General features: G+C 39.3%; 1 protein-coding gene across 2 annotated transcripts in view; it reads left to right on the top strand.

Annotated features, from left to right (window-relative positions):
- Positions 1-17,218, top strand: part of spire2 (spire-type actin nucleation factor 2) — a 29,315-nt gene that overhangs the window by 8,613 nt on the left and 3,484 nt on the right. For both annotated transcript variants that reach the window (XM_058992625.1, XM_034040542.3), the window contains exons 3-12: positions 527-889; positions 5,990-6,070; positions 6,897-7,061; positions 8,226-8,312; positions 8,612-8,735; positions 9,598-9,767; positions 12,571-12,781; positions 13,505-13,644; positions 14,710-14,847; positions 16,449-16,516. In XM_058992625.1, the coding sequence (XP_058848608.1) occupies positions 632-889; positions 5,990-6,070; positions 6,897-7,061; positions 8,226-8,312; positions 8,612-8,735; positions 9,598-9,767; positions 12,571-12,781; positions 13,505-13,644; positions 14,710-14,847; positions 16,449-16,516 (1,442 nt within the window). In that variant the 5' untranslated portion in view covers positions 527-631. The remainder of the gene's footprint in view (positions 1-526; positions 890-5,989; positions 6,071-6,896; positions 7,062-8,225; positions 8,313-8,611; positions 8,736-9,597; positions 9,768-12,570; positions 12,782-13,504; positions 13,645-14,709; positions 14,848-16,448; positions 16,517-17,218) is intronic.

Raw genomic sequence — 17,218 nt, 5'->3', positions numbered from 1 at the left:
GACTGGCTACTGTTAAATAAGTAAATCAATAAATGGAAGCTAGATAATGGTTCTTGGTCAGATATAGGATGTTTGAGAGGCCTGAGTGGTTTATAGAACAGTCTGCTTTTATTATTCAATTGGATTTGTTTAATGTTCCAAGCAAAACTAGGAATTTCTTGGCTGTAAAATGTACCCCCAGAAATTAGGCATTTATTCATCTTTCCAAATACCTGTTGGACGATAGTGGTATGTTTAGTACACATTCGGACTGATGGTGGAACCATTTTAAAGGATGACGTTTAAGATAACCCTTCTTACCTGATGTGGCTGTGAATATTGTGAGAAAAAAACATGCACTGTTTTTTAACCTGGGGACTTCAAGAGCTACAGATGTGATTTAGGCATGGATTGCTGTGTTGCAAACTATTCTATGTTCATCTACGGTATATGTCTTAAAGATTCAAGACTCTCCACACACACACACACACACACACACATTATCATTTTGCTGGATTTTGATTTTAATTCTTTTTTTTTCCTGCAGATTGTGCAGTCCCTGGGCTTTGCCATCTACCGTGCGCTGGACTGGGGCCTGGACGACAGCGAGGAGCGGGAGCTGAGCCCCCAGCTGGAGCAGCTCATCGATCTCATGGCCAACGGGGATAGCGAGGGGGGCAGCAGCGGCACGGCAGACGAGGGCTACAGTGGGCAGGAGGAAGAGGAGGAGCCGGAGACAGAGGGCCCGCCCCGCACCGTGCGCTCCTTCCACCAGGTGATGGCAGTGTGTGCTGCCCGACTCTCCAACCCCTCTGAGGCCCACACCCACTACCAGGCAGTCTGCCGAGCTCTCTTCGTGGAGACCTTGGAGCTCCAGACCTTCCTCATCCAGATCAAGAACGCCAAGGAGGTACGGCTGGGTTTAAAGAATAAGTAGCGAGGTTCCGACAATTTTATAGCGGTGTATGTCCCCACATGTTGCTACAACTGTGTAAATAATGTACCTGCATTGTTTTCTTTTCATTGTTAACATCCTTACAGCTTTTTACACCTTTATAACTTTAAAGTCTCAAAGTTGTTTTTGTTTTTTTTAAATGGCTGCTGTAGTGCACTGGGATTTGAGATCTGTCCTCTAAATCACTGCAGGAAGAACGATAAAAAAAACATAAGTTTAGAGCAGATAGAGGCAAAACGGAGGTTCCGAAAAACATAGCGTTGTACGTCCCCACATTTTGCTACTTTATTGTTTAAATAACGTACCTGTAATTTCTCTTTTCATTGCTACATCCTGACAACATTTTATACTTAAAATTTTAAACTCTGTCTGAAAGATCTTTTCAAAAGATCTGTCCTCTTCAGAAAGAGAAAAAAATAAAAGAAAAAAGAAACACAGCAATTGCTCTGGCTTTTCTGTTCTGTACCACATTGTGGATCGTTATTGCTGTGTTACCTGTTTGACAATGTGAGCAATAATCCTTACACTATCAGTGCACTGGAGGGGATATTTTGAAAAGTGCTTTGAAAGCTAGGTAATGTGCTCTTCCATTTCATCATCATGATCATCATCATCATGATCATCATCATGATCATCATCATCATCATCATGATCATCATCATGATCATCATGATCCTCATCGTGATCATCATCATGATCATCATGATCCTCATCGTGATCATCATGATCATCATGATCATCATCATGATCATCATGATCATGATCATGATCATGAAGAAGCTACAGTGATTTTCACATTTGCATTAGGTGTGAATGCTATATCCAGAGAAAAAAAGTGCCTACCTTTCAAACTGGGAAGAGCTCGAGGGTGATAAAGATCTGGCCTCTTCTAGTCTTCCTGCTTACTTTTTTTTTTTTTTTTTTTTTTTATTTAGTCGTTGCCAGTGGTTTTCACCCCAGTTTTCTCCCCAATTTGGAATGCCCAATTATTATTTTTATCCCGGTTCACCGTTGCAACCCCCGGCGACTCGGGAAATGGAGGCTGAAACACGCGTCCTCCGAAACGTGCTCCTGCCAATCCGTCATTTTTCACGCTGCGGATCCACAGCGATGCCACCAGACCTATAGTGCTGGAGGACAACACAGATCTGAATGGCTCCACTGCAGACCCACAGGCGTCCTATCGGCCACAGGGGTCGCTGGTGCGCAGTGAACCATGGATTGCCCTGCCAACCTAATCCCTCCCTACCCGGGCAGTGCTCAGCCAATTGTGCGCCGCCACTAGGAACCCTTGGTCGCGATCAGCAACGACATAGCCTGGATTTGAACCTGCGATCTCGAGGCTATAGGGCACATCCTGCACTCCATGCTGAGCGCCTTTACTGGACGTGCCACTCAGAAGCCCTCGTCTTCCTGCTTAAAGTGTGAGGAAATCCAAACCTTTTGTGTTTGTTTTGTTGGTTACAATAAAAGTGTGCAATCTATGCATCTCCATTTGTGTGGTTTTCTGACTTCCTGCTAGTTCCTGACCTGGTAGACCAATCCGACCTGTTAAAGTAATCTGCAATAAAAGTCTGAAAGTACAGAGCGTGCAAAGAGAAATTTAATCAAACCATTACACTACACTTGTTCTTGAATTATGTAGTGTTTTTCCCTTTTGATTCTTGTTTTGTCATTTTGGCATTATGGATTCATTGACATAGCCTGGATTCATTGTATATTCCTCCTAAAGCCTCTGAAAAACCATGTGGATTAAAACTCTTAAGAGTAACAGATCTATAAAAAATAAAGTAACAGATCTATAGATAAAACAGAGTAAATAAGGAGGCTGTGTGGTCCAGTGGTTAAAGAAAAGGGCTTGTAACCAGGAGGTCCCCGGTTCAAATCCCACCTCAGCCACTGACTCATTGTGTGACCCTGAGCAAGTCATTTAACCTCCTTGTGCTCTGTCTTTCGGGTGAGACGTAGTTGTAAGTGACTCTGCAGCTGATGCATCGTTCACACCCTGTAAGTCGCCTTGGATAAAGGCGTCTGCTAAATAACCAAATAATAAATAATAAATACCAACAGTTCAAAACCAATTAAATAGATAGAGGACTAAAGGATTTCTCATTAACTGGTGATGGCAGAATGCAAGCAGGAAAGGCAGGTTGTGTGCAATGCATTAGCGCATATGCAAGTTACAGATAATTAGATCATTTGTTCTTCCTTGAACTGAAGACAGTGTGTATAATAATAATAATAAAGCCACAGTGGTGTCACATTTCCTTTTAGGTATGAATGCTATGTGCAAAACCTTTCAGACTGGGAAGAGCTAGAGGGTGATCCAGTGTTTCATGATTTCTTGCAAATACTTCAGTTGTGAAGACATGTCATCAACACTTGTGATGACTTATTAGAAGACCGGTTGAATTTAACCCATAATCTCCCTGGTTTGTATGTGACCTGTCTACCAAGTGAGCAGAAGTAGCTGCATTAATTATTTTATTTATTTATTTATTTATTTATTTATTTATTTATTTATTTATTTCTTAGCAGACGCCCTTATCCAGGGCGACTTGCAGTCGTAAACAAAAAAAACATTTCAAGATTGGTGCAAATCTTTACTAACAAAGGTATAATAGAGTGCGGTAGATGCGATTTTATATTGACAACAACCTGGCCAACATTTCCATTCAGGCCTGTTCAGTCTTCCTACTGCACAGTACTGTGTTCCACTTTGTTCTGCATCCAACAGCCTCCGCACTTCAGCAGTAATGGAGGTCAAAGACCTGTTGCTAGGTTACACAGACTTTGTGCGGGTAGCAGATTTGATCCTAAATATTTTGCAATGCGGCAGTAGTAATTTTTAGCAATATTAGCCTACAGCAGTAATAAGATTATATCCCATGAGAATCAAATGAGAGAAAATAAAAATAAAAAATACAGTAAATAATTATGTTTGCGAATGATTACGACTAGAGCAGTTAAACTTAAATATTTGGTTATAAGAGTAAATCCCATTAAGAGCAAGTAGGAAGTACAATAAATGGATAAGAGCGATTTCAAATACGAGCAATTGCAAAAAATGTGAATAGTTACCTTTTAAGAGTAAAATCAAGTACAAGATACAGAAAATTATAATTATGATTTAGAGCAGTATTAGAATACAGAAAATTGTGGAGCAGTTAAGTGGATGTCCTGGTACAACTGGGTGCTGTATAGTCGAGTTGTGAGGCTTACCGATGCTGTCTGAACAGGTGTGTCTTGAGGAGGTGCCGAAAAGGTGGTAAGAGACTGAGCAATCCTGATATCCGTAGGTAGATTGTTCCACCACTGAGGGGCAAGAGTGGAGAAGGAGTGGGCTCTGGAGGAGGGGTGGTACAGCTAATCTGCTAGTGGCAGAGGAGCGAGAGGGGGTGTAGGGAGAAATATGTCTAGCGGTAGGAGGGGACAGAAAGGTTGAGAAAGTGATAGGCAAGAACAAGAGTTTTGAATTGGTTGTGAGCGGCAATAGGGAGCCAGTGGAGGGAACGGAGCAGCGGAGAAGCGTGGGAGAAACGAGGAAGGGAAAAGACAAGGCGAGCAGCAGAGTTTTGGATGAGCCTGAGCGGACGGATAGCGGAAGGAGGGAGGCCGGCCAGGAGTGAGTTGCAGTAGTCAAGACGGGAAAGTACCACTGCCTGAACCAGGAGCTGTGTGAAGTAGTCAGTGAAGAAGGGTCAAATTCTACGTATGTTGCTGAGGAATAAAAATAAGTCACAGAAACATAACTCTGGTGAAAGCTTATCCTAGTCAGCTTCAAGTAAGGTTTATCAAGTACATAATAAACAAATGCTCTGCCTCTAGCATTGTAATATTATGGTAACCGCATTGTTACTGTGGAATCGGACTGTGCTGTGAAGTTACTATGTGCTTTAGTACACTAGTAACTTGTAGTGATGAATACAAATTACAGGAAGTTACGCTAAGATTATACAATGCTCCAGTTTGAATAAGAAAATGAATTTGAACGGTGCAACGGTGGTAGAGCAGGGAAACTAGGCTTATGATACGAGGCAAGTTTAAAAACTCAGTCGAGAAAAGATTTGTAGCTCGGATTTAACAGATATTTTTGAAATGTTAATTGGTACAATTGCACTCAAATTTACTGCACCTTTTGGCTTTCCTGTTTTGTCAGAGGCCAAATAAAGAGTAAATTCTTTACACAATATGTTAACAAATGAACCTGTTTTTAAATGTGACCAGCTAGTTCTGCCACATCCAGGGATGGTTGTGCAAACACAGCTATCCCGTACAATCAAGAAATACCATGTCCAAAAGATAGAACGTCCACATCTAGCATAAAAGAACATTGGCATGTTATGCAATGTAAGCCACAGATTTTTTTAAAGAATAATGCTAAACAAGTAGTGGATTTAAAAGACAAAACAGAGTGTAAAGTAAAGCACATGTCAATGTTGGTCTTGGGGGAATAAAAAAATTGGGGTGTATTTTGTTTTGGGCTCTACAGAATATAACTAACACAATAAACCTAATCTGCCTATGGAAAGGTAGGGGGAATTGATTCTACTCGACATGGTCATTTAGAGCTACCTTGTTGAAGTTACTAAAACGATCAGATGCCAGCAATCTGAGCAATCGGACTCCTGCTAGGTCTGCTCTGAACTGAGTTGTAATGTAATACCCTATCCACACTAACTCAATTTATATGATCAACACACGCTGAAACCATGTGATTGCCGTTCATTTCATTTAAAGCATGATGAGCTTCCATTATAAACGTAGTGTGCAAAATATATAAACACACTTCAAAGATATAGGATGTTCAACCAAAAATGGTGCTTTTATCAAAATTAGCAATTTTTCATCTGGAATTTCCAGAAATATACTCATTTTAAAATATGTTTTATAAAAAACAAATCAATGTGCCTGTATGTTGGTTTAAAGGTTGCAGTTTTGTACAATTAATACATTGGACTTCACTAGATTTCTAACGGAATGGTCCTCTTTTAATATGTTCTATATACCCCAGAACAGTTGAGTAATATGTATGTGTGTGTCTCTGTCTTTCAGATGCTGAACAAGATCCGAGAGGAGGAGAAACCTGAAGCGGGACCCACAGCCGAGTTAGACAAGCTCAGGCACACAGACTGGGTAAGAATAACTGGAGGCTTAGGAATTGTTAATGCACTTGTAAGTGTTTTCAATAACATAGGAATTATCTTTAGGAATAAATCCAAACAACTTGGATTAGTTCATGTGGAACAGGGCTGTCCAATCACAGTCCTGCAAGGCCATTCCACTCCAGGTTTAACAGGTACAATTATAGAATTAACTACTTCAGGGTCTGGATGGAAGTTTAATTGGTTCAACTATTTATTTAGACTGGGAATTTAACATTTCCCATAATCCAGAGGGTTAGTCTTGTACAAAGAGCAACTTTAGTCCTACATGAAGGCGTCCAATATAAATTGATTCGTCGTGAGGGTACGCCCGAGATCCTCCTTCACTCTTCCCAGCAATGTCTGATGTTTGAGCTTGTTAACCTGCTACCTGCAGAAGGAAGCTCAATTATTCAATTATGGATCAGCAATCAATTCAGGGACTCTCAATGCATTAGGACAACTAGTCCTAGACAAATGAAAAGAAACAATTGACACAAGAACAATACTAATTGTGCTTAAGAAATTCCCTGACTAAATGGTCTTGCATTCTGTCTTTAATATCCAACTACATTTTGTGTGTTATTTTTTATTTTTTTTAGATTTTACACATGTGCATATTATCTAGATTTAAGTTTAGCTAAAATTAGTCCTTTACATTTTGAACAGCTCTTGTAGTACCAATACCAAGACAATATACACTCACATACACACAAACACATACATATTGGGTTTCAGAGCTCCTAGGAGTCTTGGTCATGAAGCGTGCTTTGACTAATTCTCAAACATCTCTTCTTTCCCCCTGTTCTCCCTGACAGGCACGGCTCTGGGTGCAGTTGATGCGAGACCTGCGGAATGGTGTCAAGCTGAAGAAGGTCCAGGAGCAGCAGTTTGACCCGCTGCCTACCGAGTTTGAGCTCACCCCCTTCGAGATGCTCATGCAAGACATCCGCGCCCACAACTTCAAACTGCGCAAGGTCACGGTAAGACACTGCTCCACCCTCCCATCTAGTGTAACAGCTCAGCAACCTGGGGCCATAGTCAAGCTTTGGACTGTAGAAAATGTGTTAGAATAAAATGCATATAAAGCAGCTCATGGTTTGTAGGATATTAATTATTTTATTGCATGTTTAGGCTTTTAAGGAGTTCAGTTTCATACAGATGTATACTGATGCCAGTTCATTTAGTGCCAGTCATGTAACTGGGTGTTTTTAAAAAAAAAAAAAAAAAAAGAAAAAAGAAAAAAAAAATTATATGTAATCATATCATTGGAATGCTTAACAAATTGTTTAGTCAGTTTGTTTGAGTTCATTAATCACTTTCCAGTGACAATATGTTGTAATATCTTCTAAGGCTGCCTTAATTATAAAGTAAAATAGTTTATGGCAAATTACAAACAAATAAAATTATGTTTTTAGTCCATCCGTATGTTTCAAGCACTGTGTGAATATTTGAACCAGCACTAATTAATCTGACAAACTCCATTGTTTTAAACTCCATTGCAGTATATACAGTAGACATACTGTCCAAGTATACCCTGTAATTCAGGATTGTATTCATTTAGATTTTACCTTCTCCATTATGTAAAAAAGGATTGTACTGTATTTGTTTATTTAAGCAGGCGCCTTTATCCAAGGCAATTTAGAGACTAGGATGTGTGAACTATGCATTAGCTGCAGAGTCACTTGCAACAATGTCTCGCCCGAAAGACGGAGCACAAGGAGGTTAAGTGAGTTGCTTAGGGTCACACAATGAGTCAGTGAGTGAGCCAGGATTTGAACCGGGGACATCCTGATTACAAGCCCTTTTCTTTAACCACTGGACAACACAGCCTCACAGATGCATGTGTGTGTATTTATATAACACAGTTGATTAGTGCCAAACTGCACTGTCAGCTGTAGATTGATTTTAAGCAGACAACACTTACAAATCATGCTGTGTTCCACTGGATTGTAGAGGGTATTACACCAATCATTTCAATACAGGTTTGTAGAGAGGCTGGATTAGACAGGTTTTACTGTAATCTGTTCATGCGTTACTATTGAACACAATTAATCTACAGTCTGCACAGTGTGTGGCTAGAGGCCGACGTGTCAATGGCTTCATACCAGTTTATCAATCACTCCTAATCGAAATGCTTTCCCTAGGTTGACAGCAGCATCACAACACGGGTAAAGAAGGATGCTCATGAACTCATCCTGGATTTTATCAGATCTCGACCTCCATTAAAACCGGTGAGAGGACCTTGTATGTGACTTGAACCCATTTCATTAAACCCTGTCTGGTATTATTTACTTCCTGCTAGTCACCTGCCTCTTTAGTAAGAACTTTCTGACTCCTCTATTTTAAAAGCTCTCAGATGTATTCTAATACAGAGCACTGCTGGTCTTTCACCATGATGATTCCATTTCCTTTACAAGCAGACAATAAACAAAAGATAAGACTGTGTGTGTTTTATATTTGTGTATATATATATATATATATATATATATATATATATATTATATAAAAAATAAAAACTGAATATTTTTAGGCATCTGAAAGGAGACTTCGGCCACTGCCTGAGAAGGAGCGCACCCTCCATGAGAAAATCCTGGCAGGAATCAAGCAAGAGAGGAAGCTGCGACCAGTGGAGTCCCCCTGCCAGAACAGGAGAAGTACGCACTCTAACCAGTCACTGGGTTCCTAATGTGTGTATTCAGGGTTGCACATGCATAGCGACTATGTTTTGCATATGGAAAATTCCACAATCAAAACTTTTAACATGCATTTCTTACAGCTGTAACAACTTGTATTCGCCATAGAAAGATCTTGAAGGTTATGGTTAAGAAAGGGGGTGCTACAGTGACCTTCTAGCCATGCCCATTAAACTCCAACACATTGGCCAATACAGCTACAGGAAGGGCACTGAGCTGCTTGGAATGCCGCACCTTTCTATACAACACTGACCATGTGATTTGATAGTTGGTGGAACCCATGTTTTTTGTTTCAATGGCAACCATTGAACTTAAATCTGCAGTGACTGTAGGAATTTGGTGGTGATCCCGAGATGTTCTGTGAGAGACGTATTTAATATTAAAAGATTTTACTCCCATCTCAAGAATATTGCTAGAAGTCAGAACAACATATCGGTTATTGCAATTATTTTTATTTGCTGCCAGTAAAGCAGAGAATTGATCTGTACATCTGATTCTTACATACAAGGCTCTTATAGATGTGCTTCTTGGCTATATCTCTGTAGTACCACTCTATATATATTCGCTGTTTCACTTCCATATAATATATGACTGACCTTTTTGTCATTTAACACTGTGGAGCGTCTCAAACTATCAAATCATACTCTAAAACTAGGCTTAAAACAAATTTAATGTGGCTCACTCCAGTTGCTATTTTTTTTAATGTGGCCTTTTGTGTGTTTTTTGTTGTTTTTTTTCTCCTCCCTCCTCTGCAGTGCATTCAGATGGCATTGTCCACAAGGCGCTACTGTATATAAAACTGTATTGTTCTGTGTCTCCCTAGACTTTGGCTCCCTGCCCTGCATTGTCCAGGCCTACTCCAGTGATGTGATGTCCACCTCTTGCATTGACCTCTCCATGCCAGAGGGTGCTGCCAGAGCCCCACCGCAACGCCCTCGGGTCCTGCTCAAGGCACCGACCCTGGCTGAGATGGACGAGTTGAATATCTCTGAGGTAAGAAGAGAAAGCAGCCCACTGTATAAACTGCGTTTCTCGCAAGCTGTCCGCTAGAATAACATCATTACGAACGAGAGGAGGTCATTTAAGCCCATCAATGCTCATCAGGGCCTATATTTATCATTTGTGCATTAATAAATGATTTGATGTGTTCGTATTCAAAGTTTTGAATAGTCACACGCATAATAATGAAATCCTGATTCATCAATCTTGCGTAAGGCACTCGTATGAATGTTTCTAAGTAAGAGGTGTTAATGTTACTAAAGTTGTTCGCACAGGGAAATATTTGCATTTTAAACACCCTTATATAGCCAACCAAATATAGCTGTCTGTCACTCCTCAGTTTTCTAGGTGACTGTCCATACCACTGCCATTTAGCCCCAGCATTTAGTAGACAAATACATGCAGCAGATATAAATGGCACATTAATTGAATAGTAATGTTTTCTGTTCACAAAATGTAATTAATTCACTGTTGTTGCTTTTTTAGTGTTACATGAGAACTGTCTATAGCACTGATCGTGTTGGGGAACCCAGCAATTGAAGGAAAATCCCTTTTTACTCCAATTTGTTTTTCTTCCTTGTAAAGAAATTGAATGTACCGAGGACAGTATGACTCCAAAACCCCAGGCATCAATGCGCCAAGAGGGTTGTGAATTGCTAGTTATGTCTCTGATCTGCCTTTGAAAGCTATTAGTGGCCAAAAATCCAATAGTAGACAGAATTTGAATATGTCCAGCAATAGGTTGTGTGCACTTGGTTGGTCTGTGCAACCTAGGACCCAACGTCTCACACAGTTCCATTAGGACTGCCTTTGGAAAAGTTCTTCTGTACTTGCTGTGAATAAATCCTATCGATCCCGAAACACTTTTGCCATTTTCAAATTATGAATGTCTTCTGTAATTACCGGTGCACAACCGAAACAAGGGAGTCACAAAAACATTACCTTCTGCTTATTAAATAATAATCATGGTGGTTGTAACCAATATTTAGATCATACTACTGCCTAAATATTAATAACAATATTAATAATAGCATATTTGGCATAACTGCAATCAGTCGCAATTTCAGCAATTCTTGCATCAATAACATAACCCCAATGAGTGTTGTTATTTTAATATTGCACTCCTTGCGCGTCTTTAGCCGATGTTTAATAGGAGTTTGATCTTCTCTTGCAGGACCATCATTCTAACACAAGGAAACTATCCAGAGTGTGTGTGAGTCTACGAACATTCTCACGCAGACCTCTGTGTTGATAAATTACATGCTTTCTGTTTGAATGTGCCGACGCATGGTTTAGAAGGGAATGCTTGCGTGCGCATGAATGATAAATATAGACCCAGGTTCCAAATAGATGGTTAGTATGTCTGTCTCAATCAAAACTTTATCAAGTTGACACTAAAGATCACCAATGAGCCACACGAGTAAAGAGTCTCCTACCCCTGTCCTAAATCTGAACACTTTTTATTTACAGATATATATATATTTACAGATATAATATATATATATATATATATATATATTTACAGATATATATATATATATATATATATATATATATATATATATATATATATATATTATATATATATATATATATATATATATATATATATATATATATATATATATATATTGTTCAACAATTTATATATAACAAAACATCTCAGAAGATATTTATTTATATATATATATATATATATATATATATATATATAAATATAAATCTTCTGAGATGTTTTGTTGCTATTATTACTTACAGCTTAAATCCATGGATAATGTATTTTTGCAGTGGCTTGGTGGAGTATGCAGGTTGTGATGGTGATCCATTCTACACAGTGCAGCTGGCTATTTCAAAGGGGAGGTCGTTTTTAATTGGATTTTGGCAACAGCACAGCACGGCTAATTTTAAATAAGTGTCATGCATTTTCATGAGTGAAACTGCCTGGCAGTGGGAATTAAATTAACAAGATAACAGCCGAGCAACTCTGCCATTTCAGAACCATATTGTGGACCTGTAGATCTGACACCCCACCCAGCTTGGTGTGGAAGTAATTCTATTACGCCTGGATTGGAGGAGTGTCACCTCTTTACATGGAGACAATGGGATTAGGATTTGTTTATGAAAAAAAATATTCAATTAGTTGTAGCTAACAAAATAATTCTATAAATCTTCCCCATTTTCCACTTGCATTAACTACATAGATTTCAGATGTTTAGTTTTGAAAGAAATGCATGTCATAGCAAACTTTAAAATATGATGGGGGTTAAATAGTTTTCAGTTTGCTTGCCTGGCCTTCCAGGAAGTCTGTTACTGCTTTACTTCTTAAATATCAATCTGTTTTATTTACTACCTCATGTAAGAACTAAGCAGTTGCTCCCAGCAGTCTTGCTGCAATCCGAATACTTCACCTGCAGCACAGGAAGTGGTTAGTTACCAGGAAGCACAATTTGAATATGCAGATGTTTCACAGAATATTACATGAAGTTCTACATTCATTAAAATAAATTACCTGCAAATGACCACAAGACATTCATCATCGTGATAAGGGATACATTGATGTCTCCAAATGGGGAAGTTGATTAGAGAAAAGACAATTTTGCTACGATAAGTGTGTTTTTGTATTGAGTGAATGGGAATTGGATCTGGAATACATTATTACTAGTGATTTGTAACGTATGGTTCTCACTGTATCCATCCTCTAACATAATAATGTTTTCCCCATCCTTGCTGGAGTAGCTGAGACGCAGAGTTTTGAGACGGGTCCAAGTGTGTGTTCATTTTCTTCACTGTGTTCCAGGAAGAAGAGTCTCCGAATGGGGACATGAAGAGGGTGGAGAGTTCGCCGGTGCCTCTGAAGCGCAACCACTCCTTCTCTGAGCGAGACCTGGTCCAGCTGCAGAGCGAGATGGCACAGTCACAGTCTGCGTCGGCACACTTTGCTGGGAGAGGGGAGCGGCCGCGCTCTGGAAGTGTGGGCCTCTCATCCAGGGATGCGATTCACTATAGGGGTCAGTCTGTGCTCTCCACTGCTCCTTGCTTGTATTCATGCTCTGAGAGCTCATCCCTCCGTAGAGCTGGTGCAGTGACCGGATTTAAATGCTTCAGCTGAAAACACAGACCTCTATTTTATTGTATATGATGCAAATAAGTCAACCCCCACCAAAACACCATTGGATTTATATTAAGCTCCAACAATCTTTTCATCATTGAAATAGTCGACAGAGCTAATTTTTAAAAATGTTGATTGCATTGCAAGTTCTTATGTACTGTAGGTCTTGCGTTTTATGGCTTGCAAGCTACACATCATGCAAACGGGTGTTTGGAAGCAATATGAAGACAACTATTAAATTCCTTCTGATATTTGCATCACCTTTGTTGTCCAGGTTGGAATATGATATATACTATAGACTAATAATTTGGCTTATGGAGAAAACAGTATGTCGGAGGTTCCAAAAGCAAGCTTGAGATTGGAGTTCAAGGGAAAAAAACAACCAGTAACCATTGTGATGTAGTTGAATGCTCAAGTAGCAAAATAATCTGTAGAAATATGTGAAAGGTCTGAATTTCCTTTCCATAATTCTATTATTGTTTCACTTTCAGTTAATACTGGTATGCCACTGTTCATGCATACCGAGCACACATTTGATTAATTCACATCTGCCAAATGAACTTCCCTGTTCCACTCAGTCAGCATTTCTAAGGGAGCGGCTGTATGTTTTGTGTGTTGACAGCTTCTTCCCCTGCTGGGGGTCTGGCAGCCAAGAGGTCAGTGGCGTTCTCCCCTGGGAGAGGCTCACTTAGCTCAGTGGAGGAGAGGTCAGAGAGAGACGGCAGCTCTTTGTCCAAACACAGCTCCACGAACCAGTGGATGGTGGGTAATGTTTTTGTGTTCCATCATTGACCTGTACAGTTCTGGTCACCACAGTACCAAAGGAACAGAGTTCAAAAAAGAGCAACCAGACCAATCCCAGGTCTTAAAGGATTGAGCTACAAAGATAGGCTAAGTAACACTGAACATTTAGCCTGGAAAAAAGAATTGGGGAGGGGAGCGTGATTTGAAGTCTAAAATATTAAAAGGAGTTTACATAGTTAACCCTAACCAATACTTTAAGCACAGTACAGAAACCAGGACCAGAGGACACAGTTGGAAATGAAGTGGAGGTAGACAGGACAGAGGGAAGGAGACACTTCACACAGAGTGGTGAGGGTATGGAATGGGCTACCTAGCCATGTTGAGGCAGAATCACTTGGATCCTTTAAGACCCAATTTGACAAAGTTTTGAGATTAATCAGTTTACCGGACAAGTTTGGATGGGCCTATGTGGAGTATCAGAATCTGGGGTCAAAACCGCATTGTCTTTTGCTTGAGCAGGAGATTGTACAATTGTTAATTTATATTTTTCAGCAAACCTGTGACATTTGACACCATATTTCCTGCTAACTTCAGTCAATTGACATAATGTGCAATTAGCATGCGTTGAAGGCACTTGATTGCCATGTTCAAATGTGTTTTTCAAAACGTGACCACACACAGTGTAATAAAGGTATTAAAGTTTCCTGATTTGGTTTTGATTTAAAAAGACCAATAACTAATCTGATCAAACTGTCTGTCATCTGGGACCAAATTGTGTGTGAATGTGTCATTTAATTACACAGTACCCGTTAACCAAAGTACTTTGGGATCTGGTCAGAGGATCAATATGATAGTAAGTAGAACATACTAACTATGTAGACCAGGAGAAGAGTTTGATTCTGGTGGTCTGCAGTGGAGCAGGTTTCTGGGTTTAGGACGGCAGTATTTGGATTATAAAATTAGAACCCTTGAGTGTAGTCTGGGCACCTGCCTTCAAGAAGTAAGGCAAGAGTGAGCGAGATGTGGTTCTTGGAAATTAGATTCTTTCCTGAGTTCTGATTCAAAGCTGTTTTCTCTCTCCAGGAAGAGTTCAGCCATCCTGTGGAGAGTCTTGCTCTGACCATAGAGGAGGTGATCACCGTGCGCAAGGTGTTGGTGAAAGCTGAAATGGAAAAGTTCCTTCAGGACCGGGAGCTGTGCAATAACCTGAAGAAGGGAAAGGTGAACAAACAGGCTGCTATATATTGACCCGTTCGGCCCCTCTGACCTACTCACTCCATTATCTGAAATCCCATCTTTATTCTGTTGTCCTCAAGAGTTTGTTATAACATGATTTATTTAATGCCCTGTATTGTTTTAAGTTATAGTAAAATTGATTTAATAAGATCAAATCAACTATAGCAAAACCTGTCTAATCCATACCATCTTATTTTTTTTTTTCTTTTATAAATTTTTAAACTAGTGTAAAAAACAAAAGCAAAACGTTGTGTATATAGACTCGCATATCCTGCTGGTTGCATTCTAAATTGTGCAGTTGAATAGCAAATAAAATGTTTAAACAGACACACAAGGAGCTAGCTCCTTTAAAGAAAATGTGTGCTTATCAAAAAAGCTCAACGTTTAACAAAACAATCATAAAAAGAGCTACAGTAAATTAAAAATTCAAAACCACTAGGCAAACGGTTTCAAACATTTTGAAAATAAGATGCCTAGTTAAACATAACACAGGTATAATACACCTCTTTCTATAGGAATGGTTTAAACAGGGCTAATAACAGATGAAGAGTTTGTTGAGGCATTGTTTATTATGCGGTGTATGCAAAGTAATGTTATATATATATATATATATATATATATATATATATATATATATATATATATATATAGCATTTAAATAGTTTGGTCATTTTACCTTATTTTAGGTACAGTATTAGTTTTACAGTAGTCTCTGACTAAGAATACCCATCGGGAAGCAAGCAAAGTGTTCTTTGAGACAGAGTTGACCACCGGACACAATATGCCAAGTCCAATCACGATAAGTAGTAAATACATTTGTATTTGTTGATTTCATATTTTGCACGTGCATCAACATATTAACAGAATAAGTACGAGAAAAGCAATAGACAAGCATATGTTAAACTATAATAATAAATTAACATTTAATAAACTGAAAACCAAGCACCTTTACATACAGTAAAAATGCAGCAGCGGCTCTAATAGCAATTTCTGAATTAACACAGCACCGCACTAGATTACTCTCGCGATGACAAGTCAGTTTTGAAAAGATTGTATAAACCATTTGAGTTTGATGATGATGGGTTATCATGTTACAAAACACTGCTGTGTAAGTTTTGAATCGGTTAGCAGCGAATCGCTATTGGTGCCAAAAAGGTGTTCTTTTAAGTGAAGTTCCTTTAGGCAGAGCATTTACAATGGGAACATTGTTTCACCACAAGGTTGTTCCCTAAAGAGGTGTTCCCATATGCAGTGACCTACTGCATTACAGTAACTCTGTAATTCAGCACACTCTGTCTAATCCTGTCCAAGCTGGATTGTACAGGTTTCTCTCTTTCTAAACTTAATTTAGAATGAAATGCCTCGGAGGGTCCCCACTTTTATAAAGTCATGGATGGTACATTAGGCACCTTTTGTTTCATTGTAGGTGTTACTGACCAAAATGTAATCTGCTGTGTACCAGAGGTACTGAAGGTATACATGTTGAATAAAGCATTGACCTTTTTGACTTGTTATATGTACAGTATAACTTACACAATGTTTGCCCTCCAGTAGCATTTTAACTCTCACTTTTGAAACACACACAGGTTTGTTGCTGCTGTCGAGTGAAGTTCCCATTGTTTTCATGGCCGTCGAGTTGCCTCTTCTGCAAAAGGTTTGTACCTGTTGAAATGTTTATCATAGCAGTTGCATTAATTTATTTGCTTCTAGTGTATTAAAATAATACAAATGTATTATGACAACATACATACCTGGTTCTGTAGAAAATGAATCTGCATCATGCACATAGGACAGACAAGCAATTCTGTGAAACCCTCATCATAAACAAACTTGTGGCAAGTGAAAAATGATACAATATATACATAGCAATGGGAACAGATGCACTGGCTGTAGGTCGAAAATGGAAAAGGGGTTCCCCAGATACATGTCAAAACATACAGAAGGCGCCTCCAGTTTCTGATACATGCAGTAACAATAAATAATGTCTCTTGATTCTCCTTGATAAAATGTTTGACATGCATACGGGTGTGCTGGCACCTGCACCGCATCCCTTGGCAGACGTAGCAAGAACAAGCCTGAAGAGGGTGTGGCCCCTTTGTCCTTGCCCTACTTGAGATGCAAACTGTATGTTGCTTGTAATCTGAGTTTGTCAATCTGGCGTCTGTCTGTCAGTTTATACACCTGTCAACGCTTCCCTTTTTACCTGTATTCTGAGAAGCATTTGTTATACTCGCTACACTTTGTCTTAGCACAAGTTATCAGTATATATGACGTGGGGAACTACTTTTGGATTTATTTTGGCCTTGTTGGTTTGTTAATGAAGACTATGAGGAGGATACTGGGCTTCTAAATGGGC

The sequence above is a fragment of the Acipenser ruthenus genome, chromosome 19 (genome assembly GCF_902713425.1).
Source record: "Acipenser ruthenus chromosome 19, fAciRut3.2 maternal haplotype, whole genome shotgun sequence".
Lineage (NCBI taxonomy): Eukaryota > Metazoa > Chordata > Actinopteri > Acipenseriformes > Acipenseridae > Acipenser > Acipenser ruthenus.
This window is presented reverse-complemented; position numbering and strand designations above follow the sequence as displayed.